General features: G+C 44.4%; 1 protein-coding gene across 2 annotated transcripts; it reads left to right on the top strand.

Annotated features, from left to right (window-relative positions):
• Positions 1-423: 423 nt before the first annotated feature.
• Positions 424-10599, top strand: LOC108030283 (protein suppressor 2 of zeste). Of its 2 annotated transcripts, none has more exons than XM_017103112.3 (6): positions 424-720; positions 3276-3498; positions 3959-4214; positions 4306-4546; positions 5143-8488; positions 10464-10599. In XM_017103112.3, exons 2-5 carry the CDS (start codon positions 3327-3329, stop codon positions 8479-8481), a joined length of 4008 nt encoding a protein of 1335 aa, XP_016958601.1. In that variant the 5' UTR covers positions 424-720; positions 3276-3326; the 3' UTR covers positions 8482-8488; positions 10464-10599. The 2 variants fall into 2 exon arrangements, with proteins under 2 accessions (XP_016958601.1, XP_016958602.1); XM_017103113.3 differs by lacking the exon at positions 424-720 and adding an exon at positions 740-1134.
• The last annotated feature ends 7479 nt before the right edge of the window (positions 10600-18078 follow it).

Below are 18078 nucleotides of genomic sequence, written 5' to 3'. Positions count from 1 at the left end.
AACGGGAAAAAATCTGAAATCGGCGAAAACGGGCATTTTTGCGCTAATTATAACCGCCAAGGCCAATACACGGCCACACTACATACATACATCCATACATACGAATATGTGCGTTAATCCCGCTCATTTGACAGTTGGATTCAATTAGGAACGCCGCCACCCACACAGTCGCACCGTGGGCCCAGTTCAAGGGAGTGCGAGGGAGACATCCTGCTGTTGCCGAGCGCCCTCGCGCCATCCCGCTCGCGCAGCGCTGCGGTAGGCCAGCGGCTGATTATTCTCTCGGCTCTGTTCGTGCGCCTCTCTCGTGTCCGCCTCGTGTCGCTCTCTCGCTCTCGCGCTCATGCGTAGAAGAGAGCGAGCAGCGCGTTTTGGGCAGCGACAGCGCCAGCAGGTCTAATCAGAATCAGTCTGTGGAAACTTTTCGTGACGAACGCTTTGTGAAACGGAGAATCAACATTTTTCGCGGCGCGAGCTCAAAACCGTGAGAGAGGGAGAGGGCGCGAGAGTGTGCGACAGAGAGGCAGCGCAAATCTGTGCGTGTACGAGAAATCGATAACAGCAGCTGAAGTGGCGGAAGAAGAAGAAGAAGAGGAAAAGCAGCGGAGTAATCGAAAGCGCGTGTGTGTGGGTGTCGGCAAATGGATTAAGCTTAATGGAAAATCCAGGAGGAAAATGCCATAGAGGAAAAATCTTCGAGTAACAACGCAATTGCTTTGAGTACGTATGCGGGAAAATTAAAAAAAAAAAACAAGAAAATTTCCCTCTGTGTGTGTGTATGGGTGAAAATTTTGTAAACACAAATGCCCTGGTGTGCGTGCGTGTTATTCTCGCCGCGTATTGGAATTTTCGTCGTGAGGCGAAAACGACGACTAGCGGCGAAATTGCGCCCGCGCAAAAGTAGAAAGTTTGTTTGTCGTCGTCGTCGCCGACTTCGTCTCTCTCGCCGCGGCGAATAGATACAAATTTGTGTGTGTCGTGCGCTCTCGCTGCGACGGCGAATTGAGCGCAAGTGGCGGTTTGGATTTTTCGAATTGGATTTCAGTTGAACTCTGGACGCGGCCGCGGAAAAATCGTTCCCCAGTGCTGTTACGATATTTTCGTGCATTTTCTTCCATGTTTTCGTCTTTTTTTGTGAGTCTCTTCTTCGCGTCAGCTTGTTGCGTGTGTGTGTTCGTGGGGGAGACGCAGCGAGAGAGAGAGAGAGAGAGAGTGGGAGAGAAAGTGTACATGTGTGTGTAACCACCCTGCGGGCGCTCGTGCCGGCCTAACTGTAATTGTTGTTATTGCCGACACTTTCAAGCTGTGACCATGTGTGCGAGTGTGTGTGTGTGCTTAAGTGCGCGCCTTTTACGAAATTGCGGCGTATAAACAGAAAGCGGGCTAAAGAAAATCAAGAAAAGCGCTCGCCAGCGACGTCATCAATTTCAGAGCGTCATCAAATGTTGGACTGTCATTTTCCAGCTGAGTGGGCGTCGGCACACCCACCACCCAAGCCACCCAAGCCACCCAAGCCACCCATGCCACCCACTTTTCAGTCCGAGCCGCTCGGCCTTTTGTTTTTGTTTTGTTTGCTTTTTTGTTTTGCTAGCACAGCCTCCGCTCTCCCCCTTCTACCTCCCTCCCCCAGCTCCCCATTCCTCGCGCTCTCCGCTTTGCGTGCCAATTTCGCGTGAGCGGCAGGCGAAAAGCATCAAAAGGCACCGGAGACAAAAAATGGGCGAGCGATGCGACTTTTGGTTGCGCTATGCAAGTGGGCGGCTTTTCGGGGTGGCTCTGGGATTAATAGGTGGTTCTGTTTGCAAAACACTCTGTTGAGTAATGAAAAATGCACGCTGTAATGCATAATAATGTCGCAATTTGACATATCAAATTTCTTGACTGAGTTTGGGAATACATAATAGGGTGGAATATTTTTACAATATTAAATTGTATTATATACAATACAGAAGAATATAGAATACAGAGCTATATACATCATAGAAATGATTAGAATACCCATCATATATAATTTACAAGCATTCCTATCATGTCCGTATAAAATTTGAAGTCCTTGGAGTTTATACGGACAAAGGTAGTTTCGGGAAAATTGAGGACATTATCAAACAGAAACAATAAGTTAAAGCCATTTTTTCTCGTACTTCATAAAAGGCAATCTTAAGATTTTCATATTTCATCTAAACCATTCATAGAATTATTATGAATATCATTAGCTTAAAATGTTAATTTCTCATGCATCAATACACATTTCATTTAGCTCTAACAAATTTAGTTGGGAAAACAATAATATTACTTTAAGATACCTAAAAATCTAAAAAGGGAACTGAGCTAGACAAAAATATGATAAGTTTTGGAACTCGCTACGGAAGTACACCTAAAATTTGGATAAAGTTTCCAATCTCAGACTATTCCTGCTTCTCCAGCGAGCTCTCCGAACAACCTGCTGATCCACAATGCCCTGAACTTTGCCCTGAACTCTCGGCTGCCATCAACTCGTAATCATCGTCAGGGCATCGCCATAATGATGGAAATTCAGTTTCCACTGGTGTGCAGGGCACAAAAGCGTAATTTTCGTAGTTTTACGGGGGAAAAGTGGGCAGGGGTCGGAAGATCCGAGCAGCCGAAGAGCCGAGGAGAAGGGGCGCCAAGCTAAAACTAGCTTCAAGTACGCCGTCGAGTGCACATCGCACCGCTTTCTGGGCTCTTCTCTCGGCCCGCCTCGGCTTCTCTCGGCTAGGTGCCCCCTGTGGCACGAAGGGCGTCCGAAAGACCAAAGACCCCACCTCCCAGAGCCCCCCACCCCCCAGGCGAGTTGCTACATTTGTGTTCTTTTTCATATTTTTGTAAGCTCGCAGCACATTGTTCCGATTCATGGATATGGATGGCTGCCTTACTAGTCTAAAGTTTTCTGTGTTGTGCGAGTGTGCTGACGTTGCCATATCTTTTGGGACAAGATACAGATACACGGTTGATGTATCTGCCTCTGTGGCTTTTTGTTGACGAGCCACAACCACAAATGTCGACAGCGATGATGATGATGACAATGATGACGATGTGACGATGGCTAGGCGATGGGATTGTTGGTTCTCACAGTGCCGTGTCTTTTCCCTACTTTTTGTTTCGCCATTGTGCCCGCTCTCTGCCCGCCTTTGTCGTCGCTGCGAGGAGACCCCAACAGTTGATTAGCCATCATCAGTTGTCACCCGTCACTTGTTGAGCACATGCCATACATGGAAACGCCGCCCCCTAACCCCAGTCTTGGTCTCCCCTTGCAGGACCCCAGGAAAGAGGCTACTACGAGTAAGGATTGAGGGATAGGCACAAATATGCACCTAAAAATCACGCACAAAACGGCGGAACCGCGGGCGCAGCACTCGGAGATGGGTTCCACATCGCCAGCATGCCGGGATGTGCGGCAGTTCCACGATCTGATAACCTGCCGGCTTTGTCGCGGTTACATGATCGATCCAACCACAGTGGACCATTGCTACCACACCTGTAAGTTGTTCTGACCTTTATAACCAATCTAAAAAGTATATTCTTACTGCTTTAAAGCAAGTTTTTAACTGAATATTCTGCATGAATGGTTCAATACTTATCTTAATTGTATGAATAAGCAACAGATTTGATCATGGAAAGCTTAATTTATAAATCCCTGATCACTTCTATTATATCGTAACATTAAAATTCATCATTTTTGTTTTTATTTTATAAATTTAATGGAAATATTCAAAATTTTATAATTTTGCTTTGAATATATAACTTCTGTTTAAAGTTGGTTCCTTTTGAGATACAATATCCTGAAGTATGTATCTTTTAACCTTAGCGGACAGTTGTACTTCTCTAGAACGTAATATCTTAAGTCAAGGATACTTTATCTTTGTAATAAAAGGTTGCCATACCTATATTCCTATCTCATTCAGAACCCTATTTATATCCTCTTCCGTTCGTTCAACAGATTGCCGCAGTTGCATACTGAAACATCTGCTGCGAACGGTCTATTGTCCGGACTGCAAGGCCAGCGGAGGCAAGGAAATCAGCGAACTAAACCTGAAGTCGGACGATACGTTGCGATCGCTGATCTATAAGCTGGTGCCGGGTCTTTATCAAAGGGAGTGCAAGGAGCTGGCCGACTTCGAGGAGCAGCACGAGGATTTGGTGGACGAGCAGGCGACACATGAGCAGGAGTTCTTCACCACCTCGGAACTCGTCAGGTAAGTTTCCATCGCGTGGGGGATTGTGAAGCGTTGATGGGCTGAGCTAAGCCACACTTGTGCTTTCTTCTCCACCTTCTCCATCGAACAGCTTGTCCCTGGAATACCATCCTGCCATGCTGCACCAGTGCGGTCCTGGCGAGGTGCCACCCACCATTTACCTGCAGTGCGCCGCCGGTTTGCGGGTGGAGTTGCTGAAACGCTTCCTCTGCTCCAAGTATAACATAGAGCCGGAGAACAAGCTGGTCGAGGTGGAGGTGACGTACGAGGACGAGGTGCTGCCCTCCAACTTCACGCTGATGGACGTGGGATACTGCTACAACTGGAGTAGGGTAAGTGATGTTTTTTAATCATACTTATCCCCTGCACAGAGCGAAAAAGTGGAAATATATCTATCGGATAATCAGTCAGTTTTGTTTAGGAAGATAAAAATATATTTTTTTAATGGGCTTATAGCGATAAGAAGTATTGTAGAGATGTATCCCAGTTGAAACCAGACTTGGTTCTTACTAATTTTTGAAGTATAAGAGATATGAACCCATATAAATGCTTATAGAATCGACTAGTACAAACACCATTAAAAAAATGAATGTGTAAAATTATTGCCAATCTTAAACTCGTTGCATTTCGAAGGGAACTGGGGTTAAAAAGAACCTGATTTGCGGTGTTCCAGCAGCTGCCAGAGCAGACCGTAAAAACCGATCCATCTTTGGTCAGTATTAAGTGTAGAATACGCCCTTTTTCCCCCTGTGTGGGTCGGTCCATTGTCCCTTTTTGTGGTTTATCTCAATTACCCGATAGATTTTGGCAGGGGAAACCCAATCCAATTGTGCCGGCAGTTTAGCGTTCAATGTCCACTTTCAATTTTCCACCCTTGTCAACCTGCCCTTTTTTTCCCATCTTTTTCTCCCCCTGCGAATCCGTTTAGCAATCGCCCATGGCCTTCTGCTACCGCATTCTGCTCTACGAGAACGAGCGAGCAAAAAACGATGAGAACAACCTATCCAGGATTAACCAGGACATTGAACCGGAGCACTCGGTGCGTCGCTCCAAGTCGGCCAAATCGGTGACCTTTGCCGAGGACCTGGAATCCGAAATGGACGCCGCTTCCCCGCGCGCCTCCAAGGCGCGTAGCAAGACGTCGCCCAAGGTTTCGCCCTCGTCGAAGAACAAGCGTGTGGCCACCAGTAAACGGGAGCCAGAACCCGAGTCTCCCGTGAGCACCTTCAAGAGTCTCCGGAGCAACGACATGCGGTACAGCGACTATGCCGTATCGAAGGTTAAAAGTGAGCCGGAACAGGAGCCGGATCTCCTGCCGAGGGAGCGGGAGCCACAGCCTCTGGAGGCCAACATGAACATTGTGGTCAGCATTCCCCCCTCGCAACTGGGCAAATCCTACGTCGATGCTGAGGATTTCGAGTTGAAGACGGCCAACCGGAAGGGCGTCGGAGCGGGCCATCTGCCCAAGCTGAAGATCGAGCTGAACAGCATGAAGAGCAAGCTGAGCATGCCCATGTCGGCGGGTCCGCGACTGGAGGATACCTCTGCGTCGTCTACCTCGGTCCAACAACTCGACCTGGAGACCTATGCCAAGAACATCGGCCTGAAGCCCATTGAGCAGCCCCTGGTTCAAAGTGTGGCCGCCAATCCCGATAGCAAATACAGTCCCAATGCCTCGCCCATGTCCTCGTGCTCGAGCTCTACCAATGGATCCACCTGCAGCTTGGGCACTGCCGACGCCAGTACTTCGACCACAGCCACATCCAGTTCCCATCGGAAGCGCAAGAAGAAGCACTCCAAGGAGCCCAAGGACGCGAATGGTAAGCGCAAGAAGTTGCACGCGGAGATCTCCTCGCAGACGGATGGCAAGATGAAGGTGAAGATCACGGCCAAGCCCAATCACAAGTTGGAATTAAAGAGGTCCCATTCGCTGGCCAGCGGGGAGCTGGCTCTCCAGCAGCTGAAATTGGACGGTACCAGCACTTCGGAGGCTCTGAATCGCACGTTGGGCGAGGAGGCGAGGAGCATTAGCAGCCTGGTGGTGGGTGGAGCACCCACGCCACCGCCCACGCCCACAACGGAACCAGAGCAGCAGCAACAGCAGCCGCAACAGCAGGTGGTAGTGCCAAAAACCAAGGAATTGACCTTGCCCACATCACCACCTCTGCCGCCCAGTTTGTTCAAGGCCTATACCCCCAGCACAGCGCCAACTGCTCCGCAAACGGTGGCAGGAAAGCCCAAACAGCAGCAGCCACAGCAACATCAGCCTGTGGCACAGCCGACCCTGGCTAAGACGAACTCCGTCAAGCCGCCGCTGAGCAGCAACAACAATCGCAAGCCCAACAGCGGCCACTTTGCGGTGCCCGAAGTGCCGGCCAACCGGAATCTGTACCACATGCAACGCTACCTGTCCACACCCAGCTCCATCGCCAGTGCGGCCAACAAGCAGCCGAAGCGTTCCCTGTCCCTGGACGAATCGCATCCAGCGGCCAAGCAGGCCAGGATGAGCCATGCCCAGGCGATGGCCAGCTACGCGGCCAGAATGCAGATGCACAAAACGCCGGCGGCCGCCTTCTTGCCCAATCCTCAGATACGCTCCTATGGCCCCGAAATGGGCAGCAAGCCCACGTTGCCCCCAACATGCCCCGCCAACCTAAGCCTAAGCCTGGCCAGCTCCGCTCAAGTGACGATTACGTCTAGGCCCAGAGCCACGCCGTCGGTCTATGCCTTCCCCGAGCCAACTGGCCATGTGCCTGCCCTGGAAATAGTGCGACTGCCGCCAGGTAAGCAAGGTGCGGGCGGTAAGAGTCTAACGATGCCGCCCCTGAGCCCGCCGGCGACGTCCGGTGGCCGTCTGATGGGACCACCGGCGGCTCTGCCCAAGCCACCGGGACACAGTGCGGCCAAGAGGACCAGCCAGTCGCCACCGATGCCGATGCCCATGCCGATGACCACGTTTCCAGCGATTGTCAAGTCGCCGCCGCTGTCAGTTGCGCTTAGCAGCCAAAGGAACAAGAGCAACGCCGGCTCCATCTCCAACGCTAGCTCCAACTCAAACGCTTATCGCACATCACCGCCTGCATTAATAAATCTGCGCAACAACACGGCCGCAGCTCCACACTCGTTTCCATCAAAGTCGAGCCCAAAGGCAGAGGCCAATTCAAAGAAATCCCCGCCAGCTGGATGCCAGGGCAAAACCAATGGCACTGCCGCATTGGACAAGTCGAAAACGAGTTTGCGCGAGTTTCGGCCGGCAGTTCAGGCCGTTGTAACCGCAACATCAACGGCGGGAGCAGCAGGAGCAGCCGGGGCAGCCAAGGATGCCGATATACTTGATTTATCAGCTAACCCGGGCAGGAACACCGCCGCCAAATTGGCGCCCACATCACCGCCCGCGGCTAACAACAACAACAACAACAACAACAGCACGAGCAACAGCCTGGAGGCAGCCCTGAACAAAATCAAGCAGAACATATCCGCCAACAGCAATGGTGGACCATCGACCACCACATCGGGTGGTGGCTCGAACTCAAACGGCAATGGCAATGGCAACGGCAACGGCAACGGCTGCGATGATCTGCAGAATCTGCATATGCTCTCGGATTCAGCCACGTCCAGGGAGAAGATCTCCATAAAGACGGCGAGCAGCGGTGGAAACAACAACGGTGGTGGTAGTAGCACCGTCACCACCACCACCGCCTCCACCGCGAAACCCAAGAGTGCCAATGCCTTGGTGAGACCACAGAATGCCTCGGTTAGGAGCATACCCAATCCCTCGGCTTTGGCTTTTCGCAACCAGCCGGTGGCTTCCAGTGCAGCAGCGGCCACCACCATCAGCAAACCACTGACTGTGCGGGCCGAGGAAAAGCCCAAGACATCGGGGGGCCCAAGCAATCCGGGATTGCTCAGTCCCACCAGCAGCACTGGCAGCAATAGCAGCAACTCTGGATGCAGTGCAGCCACCTCGCCGCGGGCCATGACCAAGAAGGCCACGACCATTGACCAGGTGGCGGCCAATTTGAATATTCGCGCCGAGGCCAAGGCCGCCGCCCTCGCCGAGGAGGCGCCCCCGGTGCTCAGCAGCAATGCGGCCAAGTCGCCGGAACTGGCCAAAACCACGACCACGGCGGGAGGAGCGGCTTCGCGGGCGGAAGCCAAGGAGACGGCCATCACCGTTTCGGCGGCCAGCACCCTGCTGCCCATGCCCTCCGGCGTCCCCGAGTCGCTGGCCAAGATTGCCAATGCCCCGGTGGCGAGTTCCGCTTAGTCACAAGGTGAGTGTCACTTTTGGCTATATCTAGGCTAAGCACTTGGGAAATTTATGTTCAATTTTCACTCTTGGATTATTACCAGAGCTTTTTTACTTTGGAAAATGTTTTTAAAATATGTTTTGAAATTTTACATGAATTTTTTCTTGATTCTTTTTTGGTCTTGTCATTCTAAATGATTTACTTAAAAACTTAATGTTAATTTGAAAAATATGTTCAAAATATATTTTAAAATCTAACACATTTTGGCTTGAATTATTTTTATGGTTTTGTCATTCTAAATGGTCAATTTAAATCATATAAAAAACCCTTAAATTGAGAATAATTTATTAAACTATCAAGTTTGTAAAACTTAACTTTGCTTTGATTAATTCGATTATTATTCTTATTAAACTTAGCTTTCATTAACTCGATTATTATTCTTATTAATAAAATAATGTTTTAAAGAAGTGAGGCATTTCTGGATTTCCCTAATATAGATACTTGACTTCTCTTTAGTTCTTTAACACTAGATCCCAACTTCAAGTAATATTTATCTTTTTACCGAAATACCCCATTTCTCTTTGTTATAACGTTTGGTTTTTGGATCTTTACCAACATAAGTTTATGCTTTCATCATTTGCTAATTGCTCTATTTTCACATATAAACCTCTTTGCTATCGTCTGAATAAGCTCGACCGATCCTAAGTTTTTTCTCCTCTTTTAATTGTTTTTCCTTTTAACGATCTACTGTGACCTTTCAAGCTCTACGCTACATTAGCAAAGCAAACTCTTTTGTTAGAGCCAGCTTTCTTGAACCCGGCAACTGGGCCCGTTCTTCTTGGCTTCCCCCACTCTTTCTTACCACTTCCTTTATGAGTTGGCCATATAATTTTTCTTTTTGGCGCATTTCCCACACTTGATGGAATTGAGACTCAAATTATACAAATTACATTTCGTGTTTTGCGTTTTCCTTGCCTCGATTTTCTTGCCATCGTTGTTGTGTGTGTCTCTGTTTATTTTCTGTTTTGGCTTTTCTCAAGTAGTCATTATACACAAATAATGTATCTTCTGCTACGTACCAGCACTCTCTCTGCCCCTCTCGCTCCCTCACCGTCCAGCTATCTCGCTCTGTTTGTCGCTCGTCACTCGGCAGCGGTCGTGGTCGGTCATTCATACGACTCTTTGGCTCTGCTTTTATTTTAGACGTTACTACACTGAGGTTTGACTCTTGTATACCCGCTAATCGAATGAACGGGTATATTGAACACGTTTCTATGTTTGTTACAGGCCAAAAAGTTGCATGACGATCAGACATAGGCTATTTAAACTCGTCCGTTTGAAGAAATGGAACTATTAGGCCCATAGAACTTGAAAATCTTAATCTTATTTTCAATCATCACAATCCAACAAATACCATCTAACATTTTATTGTACATTGTAAACTATAGGTTTATCTACAAACCATACAAAACCCCAACGTATTTCGAATATTTGATCAATATGATATGATAACAAGAAAATGTTTTGATGATATAGGAATTTATTTTGGCGGAACATGTTTTTAGTACCCCTATCTACCCATATGCCAAAAATAATGTTAATCAAATGTTTTTAAGAAAGTTATTTAGTAAAACAAATAACATTTAAGTAGTGGGTATCTTATAGTCGTGACAATTTCGTATACCAAAACTAATGTTAATCGAATTACTGTTAAGAAAGGTATAGTAGCATAACAAATGACATTTAAGATCCTGGGTATCTTATAGTCGTGCCATTCGACTTTCAGATACTTTCTTGTTTTAATTTCCATTTTGTTTTTTGTAGTATTTCGGCTTTTGGTTTAGCGCATTCCCTCGTGTTGTGTTTTTCTTTTCTCCGTTTTGGTTGGCCTTTTAATGAACATCGGCCGGGCAGAGTCATTACATCATTTTGTATTTTCACCCATAGAAAGGCGAATAACATTTTCATTCATTCTCTGCTTTTTTCGTCTCTTTTGCAGCGTTTCTTTGGCTGTGCGGAACGCAAATGTATCTTGTGGCGCCGCTGGAGAATCTGCAGAATGCCGACAGCAACCGAGGCGATGAAGAATAACTACAAAAGCGTAGGAACAGAGATGAGTAAATCCAACACCTGCAGCACAAGTTCCCCAACCTCGCTCCCGAAGAAGAAGTGCAATTTAATTAATCAGTAGCATGGATCGTAAGCCTTAGAACTAATCCGAAATACACTCAACGCCAAGCAATATCTACACATAGGGAGGCCGCATCATTTGCATACGTATGAGCAAACATTTGCAATCGAATTAGTACGCGACTAAATAAATAATCCAAGCAAATTTCAAAAATGCCAGCAACAAAACTCATTAATAAATAATCCAATAGCGCGACAGCGAGCGAGCGAAGCGAGGAGGAGAATAATAATCAAAAGCGCTGGCGTTTGCTGGCATTTTCGAAAGCAGGCAAGGCAAAAACAAAATTAATTATAAAATATCAACAGCAAATATGTGTTAAACCGCGATAAGGTCACACACAAACAAACACATGCCTTTCATAGATAGATCTTCGGTTGGCTTTTTGCTTTTGGGGAAAGTCCGAACGAAACCAAACAAAACATAATAAATAGCAAATTATTTTGAAACGGGCGATAGTAAAACGGTTTTCGAAGATGCAAGTACCAAGAAAAAACAAGAGGAAAACCACAAACTGATAGGAGAACGGAAATCGCATCAGGAATATTTGATTACACACACACCACACGAAAGTGTGCTGGCCCACACCCTTCGGGAAAACTGCCACGAAGTGTGAAAATTCGGTGGTGGTGGCTGGGCCAGCTAGCTAGATTGTTCGTATGTGGCAGAAGATACAGCCCGATGCCCGATGCCCGATACCCGATACACACTCACGTTCCTCATCGGGGCGATAAAATTTTAACGATTTTGCGCCGCTTTGAGCGAGCGTGTCAGGCATAAAGATACAAAACAATACTGGGGCTTATATAAACAAAGGCAAACAGAACGGAATAATGGAAATAACAAACTCGCACTGGCACACATGCGTATATTTATATACATATACCCAAATAAATATATACATATATATATATATCTTGTAGATACTTTTTCGTATTAGTTGTTTAAGCGAGTTGCGCTTAATTGAAGCACGAATTTTGTACATAAATTTGAAAATCGAAGCCAGGCAAAAACAAGAAAAACAAAAAACGAAAAACGAAAAACAAAAAACAAACCAGCACCCCAGCACTTGGAAATGAATTTTAATTTTTAGAGCTTCGACCAAATGAAATACTATATATACACGAGAACACACGCATTATACAAATATTGATATACTCCTCTTATATTAACGATATTCGTACCCTCGAAAAGGCTTTAGGTTTTCGTACGTTTATTCTCTTCTTGCTCTTAGCTGATATTTTTTGTTTTGTTATTTATGCATATATATCGTCTGTACATATTTTAAGCGAAGAAAGAATTATAAAGTTTACGAGGGAGGAAGGGAAACACTAAATTGTATGAGTTTCTTATAGGAATAGCTGGCCTGTAGCTTATAGTATGGTGGCAGATCCACCCCACGATGCATCCGTATCTCTTTGCAACCCCCAGCTCGCTGGCAGCATCCCTCGTGATCGGCGCGAAATTAACATAATTTCCAGGCAATCAAACAAATTGAAAGGCCTCGCTCGCGGGATCGACCTCCAGCTATTCCAATAACTTTGGCTCGACTCCTGATTGTTGTATATTTATTTATATTCCTATTATCGAGGTATATACACGAGATGTATATCCAGTTGTATCTAAGCGGATATTGTACTGTTCGGACACCTTAACTAAATAAACCTATGAATACTTAAATATAAAGCATATATGTTTAGAAATCTGATTGTATGCACAATGTCTTGTATGTAATATTGTTAGAAACCCTCGAAATGTAATCCAAAAAATGAAACCCAACCACACACACCACACCCCTCACACACTAAGTTAAATTAGCTGATTTTCGAAAACAATAAAAACATGAAAATGGAACACAGTGTATAGCAAATGCGAGTGTGGCTTTATATTTTTATGGGCTGCGGATAAATCAGGGCGCCCGGCGTCGACAGAAGGTGTCGCCTCGGCCGAAGGAAGTCGGCTCAAGTTACCCATCGTTCTGTCGTTCCATCGTTCCCCCTCAGTCCTCGGAGTCCACAAATCACCGATGTCTTGCCACCCCGCTTGGCCCGGAGTTACTTGCTGGCATTGCGGATTTCAACGCTTTTCATGCCTCATAAAGGAGTGGGTGGCGGTGGGCGAGCACTTGCCGGAAACATATGGCAGCACGCTAAAACCAAAGCCCTTTGTCGCGGCTCCTGTCGACTGCACTGCAAAAAATGGGTGCAGATAAAGGTTGAAGTAGGGAAATGGATTTTGGGGGTTTTCCCCAAATGTATTTTTTTGATTTAAACGTAAGTATCTTCTAAACTATGTTACAATACTTTTACGCAATGTTTTTTAAGAGTGAGTGAGTGATAATCGCTATAACTAGTTGGGAATTATAGCGACACCAGTGCGGAAAACTTTGGAAAGCTTAGTGTTTTTCAATACTTATATGATTACAACATTTTCTAGTTATTTTAGTTCTGATTATCTCTTAAGAGGAAGACGTTTTGATTGATACTCTTAATAAAATATATATCTTTACGATCAATTGCATAAAACTAGTTCCAAAATTGTTCTTATATCAGATTCCTTCCGCTAAGTGGTGGCTGAATCGTATTCATTTACCTGAGTTGTAAAGAAAATGATAGTATATATTTCCTTGAGTGTGGTCACTGTTTTTCCCCGCAAAGCCGCAGATCCTTGCCACAGTCGCTTCCACATAACAGGACACGTGCCAGCGCGCCACATAGCCACCCAGCCACCCCTTCACCCATCAGTTCCAGCCCAGTGGCGTAACCTTCTGCAAGGGCGATTGCCACCGAAGCCAAGGATTCACGAGGACGTGCACAAGGACGAAGGACGAAGGCGAGCCGAAGGAAGGCTGCCTCACTAAGCAGCAGTTTTTGAGGTTCCTTTCGGGCATGTGAGCTCGGCACCAGCCAACGGTATCAGCGTGCTTTAGTCAGCGATGGGAGCTTGGGCATGTTATATATATAATATTGTTAAGGAAATAAAAGTCATTAAGATATTTTAAACCCCTTAAAATACATTACAAAATTATCTTTATTTAAATATATTATCCTATTCTATCAGATATTATCCTGTCTTTAAAATTGAATTTATTATGATATTTTAAATGTTAATGTTTTAAAATGTTTCTGTCCTATTAATTTAAGTTAGAAAGATATTTTAAACCTTTTCAAGATACATTAAAAATGTAGATTTTAATTATATATTTACCTATCCTATCCGTCATTATCTTGTCTTAGTCCTATAAAGCAAAAAGTATTTTTATTTAGTTGTTGCAAGTAACTCGCAAGGGACAGCTGGTCAATAAACATACATATGTAGGGGTATACTGTGCGTTTGGCGGCGAAAAATAAGCAGAACGGAAAAAAATTAAAGAGAAGGGTTTTTAAAAATAAAACTATAAGTAAAACTTTAAAGGAGAGATTTTTGCAAGGGTAACATATAGCTGAACAGGAAAAGAGTATACTGTGTGTGTATCGGCCGAAAATGGGCCGGACCATCTTTAAAGTACAATATAAATATGTGGTTTTAACGATATATTAACCTTATCATATAAGCAGGAATATTTGTATATTGAATGAACTTATGTAAGGGGTATACCATTCGTGTGACGGCAGAAAACGTGGAGCGTGGAACGATGAAAATGTATCTAATGGCTTAAAAATCGTTCCACTGATGATATTCGCATTCGTGTCACGCTGCCATCGCCTTTCGAGGCAACTTGTTGTTTTATTTGCTTGTCGTACTTTTATTAAAAACGAACGCTACTTAATCAGCAGCAAAATGTCGCACTTTACTGCGCACCCCCGGAAGCAGAGAGAGAGGGGAAAAAGAAAGCCGAGGGGGCTGCAGACGCCGTTTGACTTTTTGCTGTCGTTGCGAAAACAGACTTATCAGCTTCGCATTGTAGTTGTTGCGTTGCCTGGCTGAAAGCTTTCCAAATCGCCTTGTCCCGCTCCATCCGGCCACCCGTTTGGCATGTGCCGCCCCCTCGCCACCCCCAGCACCCCCTGCCAGCACACCCCCCGAAGCCCACCACCCCCTCCTGATAAATGGCATTTAGGTATTAGTTGTTGCGACTGTTTCAGCGGGAACGTGCCCGGCTTTGCGATTCGCGATTGGTAAATTGGGTAATTGAAAACACTTAGCGGCTATGATTTATTATCTGTTTGTTTTGCCCACTCGCTGCTGATGTAACTGATCCGCGGAAACATTGTTGTATGTCCGATCGCTTGGCTGGCCAACCTAATTAATGGCTACCCAACTGTAGATACTGCTGATATTACATTCTAATTTTAAGGAAAGGAATTTGTAATACTACACCTAAAGATCATTAAAAAACTTTGATTTAAGTTGAAATCTATCTTTTAGATCTCTATAGAATCGTTTCCTAAGAATAATATGATATATTGTAGTATTTAATAAATATAGTATATTAATATATTATGGTATTTAAGACGGTTATAGTATTTGAGGTATGTTCGTAAATGTAGTTTTATATTTTATATAGTATTTGAAAGATGTTTATTTATGGTAGTTTTGATAGGTCGAACGATTTTAAGATCTTTTGCAAAAAGGTGAATTGTACATTATTAATGTTTTGTTTTTTAGTATTTAAGGCGGCGATAGTGTAAAAGAGATGTTTACTTATTGTAGTTTTATTTTTAAATTTTGTTTTATAGTGTTTTAGAGATTCTTGTCAATTTTAGTTGTGATAAGTAGTAAGATTTTAAGCTCGATGTCTAAAAAATTTAATTCTTCATTATTGTTATTTTATATTACTGTTTTAAATATTGTATTGTATAAGATATCTTCTTTAATTGTAGTTGTAATAGGTTGTAGAGTGATTTTCTATAGGCGTTTGTTAAAACTAAAATTGTGTTGTTTTTAGTTCAAAGCAAAACTGATTGGTTAATATCTTAAAAAAATTAAGTTATCAGGAGAAAAATATAAGTATGCCTTGACAAATCAAGAATTCTATCTTCGTAGTACGAAACTTAGAAAAAGTTCTTATATATAAACCTTTTTTCTGTACCTTAAAAACCAGTTCACCCATATATCTTATTGCAAAGCCAGGTCCCCCAGGGAATTTATTTAAGTGTATTGGCATTAAAAACCAATTAATCAAATGTCTGTCGCCAATGACAAACCCACTCCCCGATAAGTAACTCAAAATGTAAATACACCCGAAGGTGCTGACGAATTCGGCGGTAAACAGCTAATGCCCAAAACTATTCTTTTGTTTTGTCAACGGACACTGTTGACTTAAGGCGGTGGAAATAAACAGTTTTTGCAGCTCTGGAAATAAACGTGTGGCTCAACTTTTACACTCTTACAATATCGAAAATATTCGCTGCGTTGTCACTAATATAAATATGCTAATTAATCACGTGTTTGATACCTTACTTAGCTTACGTAATTGATATTATCGGTGTGTAGTGGAGCTATTTCGCTGGCATTTTTGCAGCCCGTGCCGCCGATTTGTCGCGCACAGCTATTAATGCTAATGGATTGCACTCATTATATGCATAGCAAATTAGTAGCGAGTGGGTAGGGCCCCTAAACGATCAGCATAGTCTAATAACTTGTTGCTGGAGTGAATACTTTGAATATATCCCTATAGAAATTTACATGTGTGTAAGTATAAATGGAAACTTCTATGTTTCTTGAGGAAAATAGTTATCAAAGGTGATTAAGTTTAATAGAACTTTTAGTTATATCCTTATAAGTAGGTTCTAGGAAGTTGATAGAAGTTAGATTTTTTTTATTATTCTCTTCGGTATTATCTATATTATTACTAAACCTATTTATATTATAGATTATAGATTCATATTTATAGATTAAAGTTAAGATTTCTTATCCAGTTTTCCTTAACACAGTGGCAATTTAGTCTTATCATCAAGTACAATAAATATAAATGAATAATACCTTTTGTTGAACTAAACAAGAAAATTTGTCGGTTCCCAAAATGCCCCTCGCTGTCATCCTTATATAGGTAATGCTCCAGGTCCCGAAACTAATATTACCTCTGAAGTTCACAACGAAGGATTACTACAACTAACTAACTAACTAAAGTACTACTCTTAAAATATTCCATGATAGCCTTTTTTATGAGCTTTCGATGGGTTGTAAACACTTTTGCCGGCATTATGCCAATCTCGTTGGCCGTAAATCACTCCCAATTAAGAACGTATTAGTTTTAGGGTGCCCGTAAAACCGGAATTGCGCGAATCTAATCAGCCCTGGCAATTTTCGACTCTCGAACGAGATCGGTGGCGGGCGATAAGTGCCGAAAATAAAAGAAGTAAGCCTCAACTTTGATCCCCGATCCGAAGAAGGTATTACGCGTCGTGTATGACCATTAAAATTAATGAAGGGGGCCGGCAGATGCAGGGCCCCCGAGAAACAGAGACGGCGATACGCAAACATATATGGCAAGGGAACAACAAAATGAGCGTTAACCAAGCGAATCCTCGGCACGTTTTGGAATTTACACGAGGCCAGGAGTTGCGGGGACCCGGCACTGGGGGGTTTAGGGGTATTATTTCGACCAAGGTGTGTCTGGCAGGCGACGGGGCGGGGGCTAAGAGGGGGACTCACAGACGTTATGCGAAACACGCAAAACGAATTTGATTTCGCTGCATCGGTTCAGTTTGCTGCGAAACTAACCAACCAACCGACCAACCCCTCCTGCCCAGCCGACCCCTCCCGCCCATGGACTGCATGGCTAGCATGGCAATTTGCCATTTTGAACACAACGAAGCGAAGCGCCGGGGGTTGGGAAGGGGTCTTCGAGGCTCGCCGAGGGTTAGGCGTGCGGCGGGGTGCCGATGGGAACACAGGGTACAAAGCCGAGCGAGGAGGCCGAACCGCAGTTTTGCGGCTTCATTGGATGCCAAAGGCGGCGACTCTGGTGCGTGGGAGGGGGTCGACGGGGTTGGAACGTGGCCTTTCGGCTCTCCAAATTTCACAGAGTTTCGCCGAGTTTTGAACTTTGAACCATCAAAGGGAGTTCCATGTTCTTGTCTGATTACTAATTTTGTAGAAATAATATGGTAACTAACAAGGAACCTGAGTTAAAATATTACCAGTTAATTTAGGATTTTGCTAAAGTAAAGTATAAATCGCTGATAACTTAACTTAGTTCCAATATTCGTCTTTTTTCGCAAATTAGGTGGCAAACTTTACCAATCCTTTAAGACTTTCTTTAAGTTTACAATGTGTTAAAATGAGTAATCTCTATAAAATGTCTGTAGTATGGAAACGCGGATTCTAACACATTTATATGCTGATTGTTCCGGAATCCGTGTTTCCCTACTGCTTATATTATAGTATAAACCTGAAAATGCAGTTTTTGAAAGCAATCGTTTACACAACAGGTGCAAACTGTAGTAAAATCTATATAACACATGTAAGGATCTAATATCGT

This window comes from Drosophila biarmipes, chromosome 2R (genome assembly GCF_025231255.1).
Source record: "Drosophila biarmipes strain raj3 chromosome 2R, RU_DBia_V1.1, whole genome shotgun sequence".
Lineage (NCBI taxonomy): Eukaryota > Metazoa > Arthropoda > Insecta > Diptera > Drosophilidae > Drosophila > Drosophila biarmipes.
This window is presented reverse-complemented; position numbering and strand designations above follow the sequence as displayed.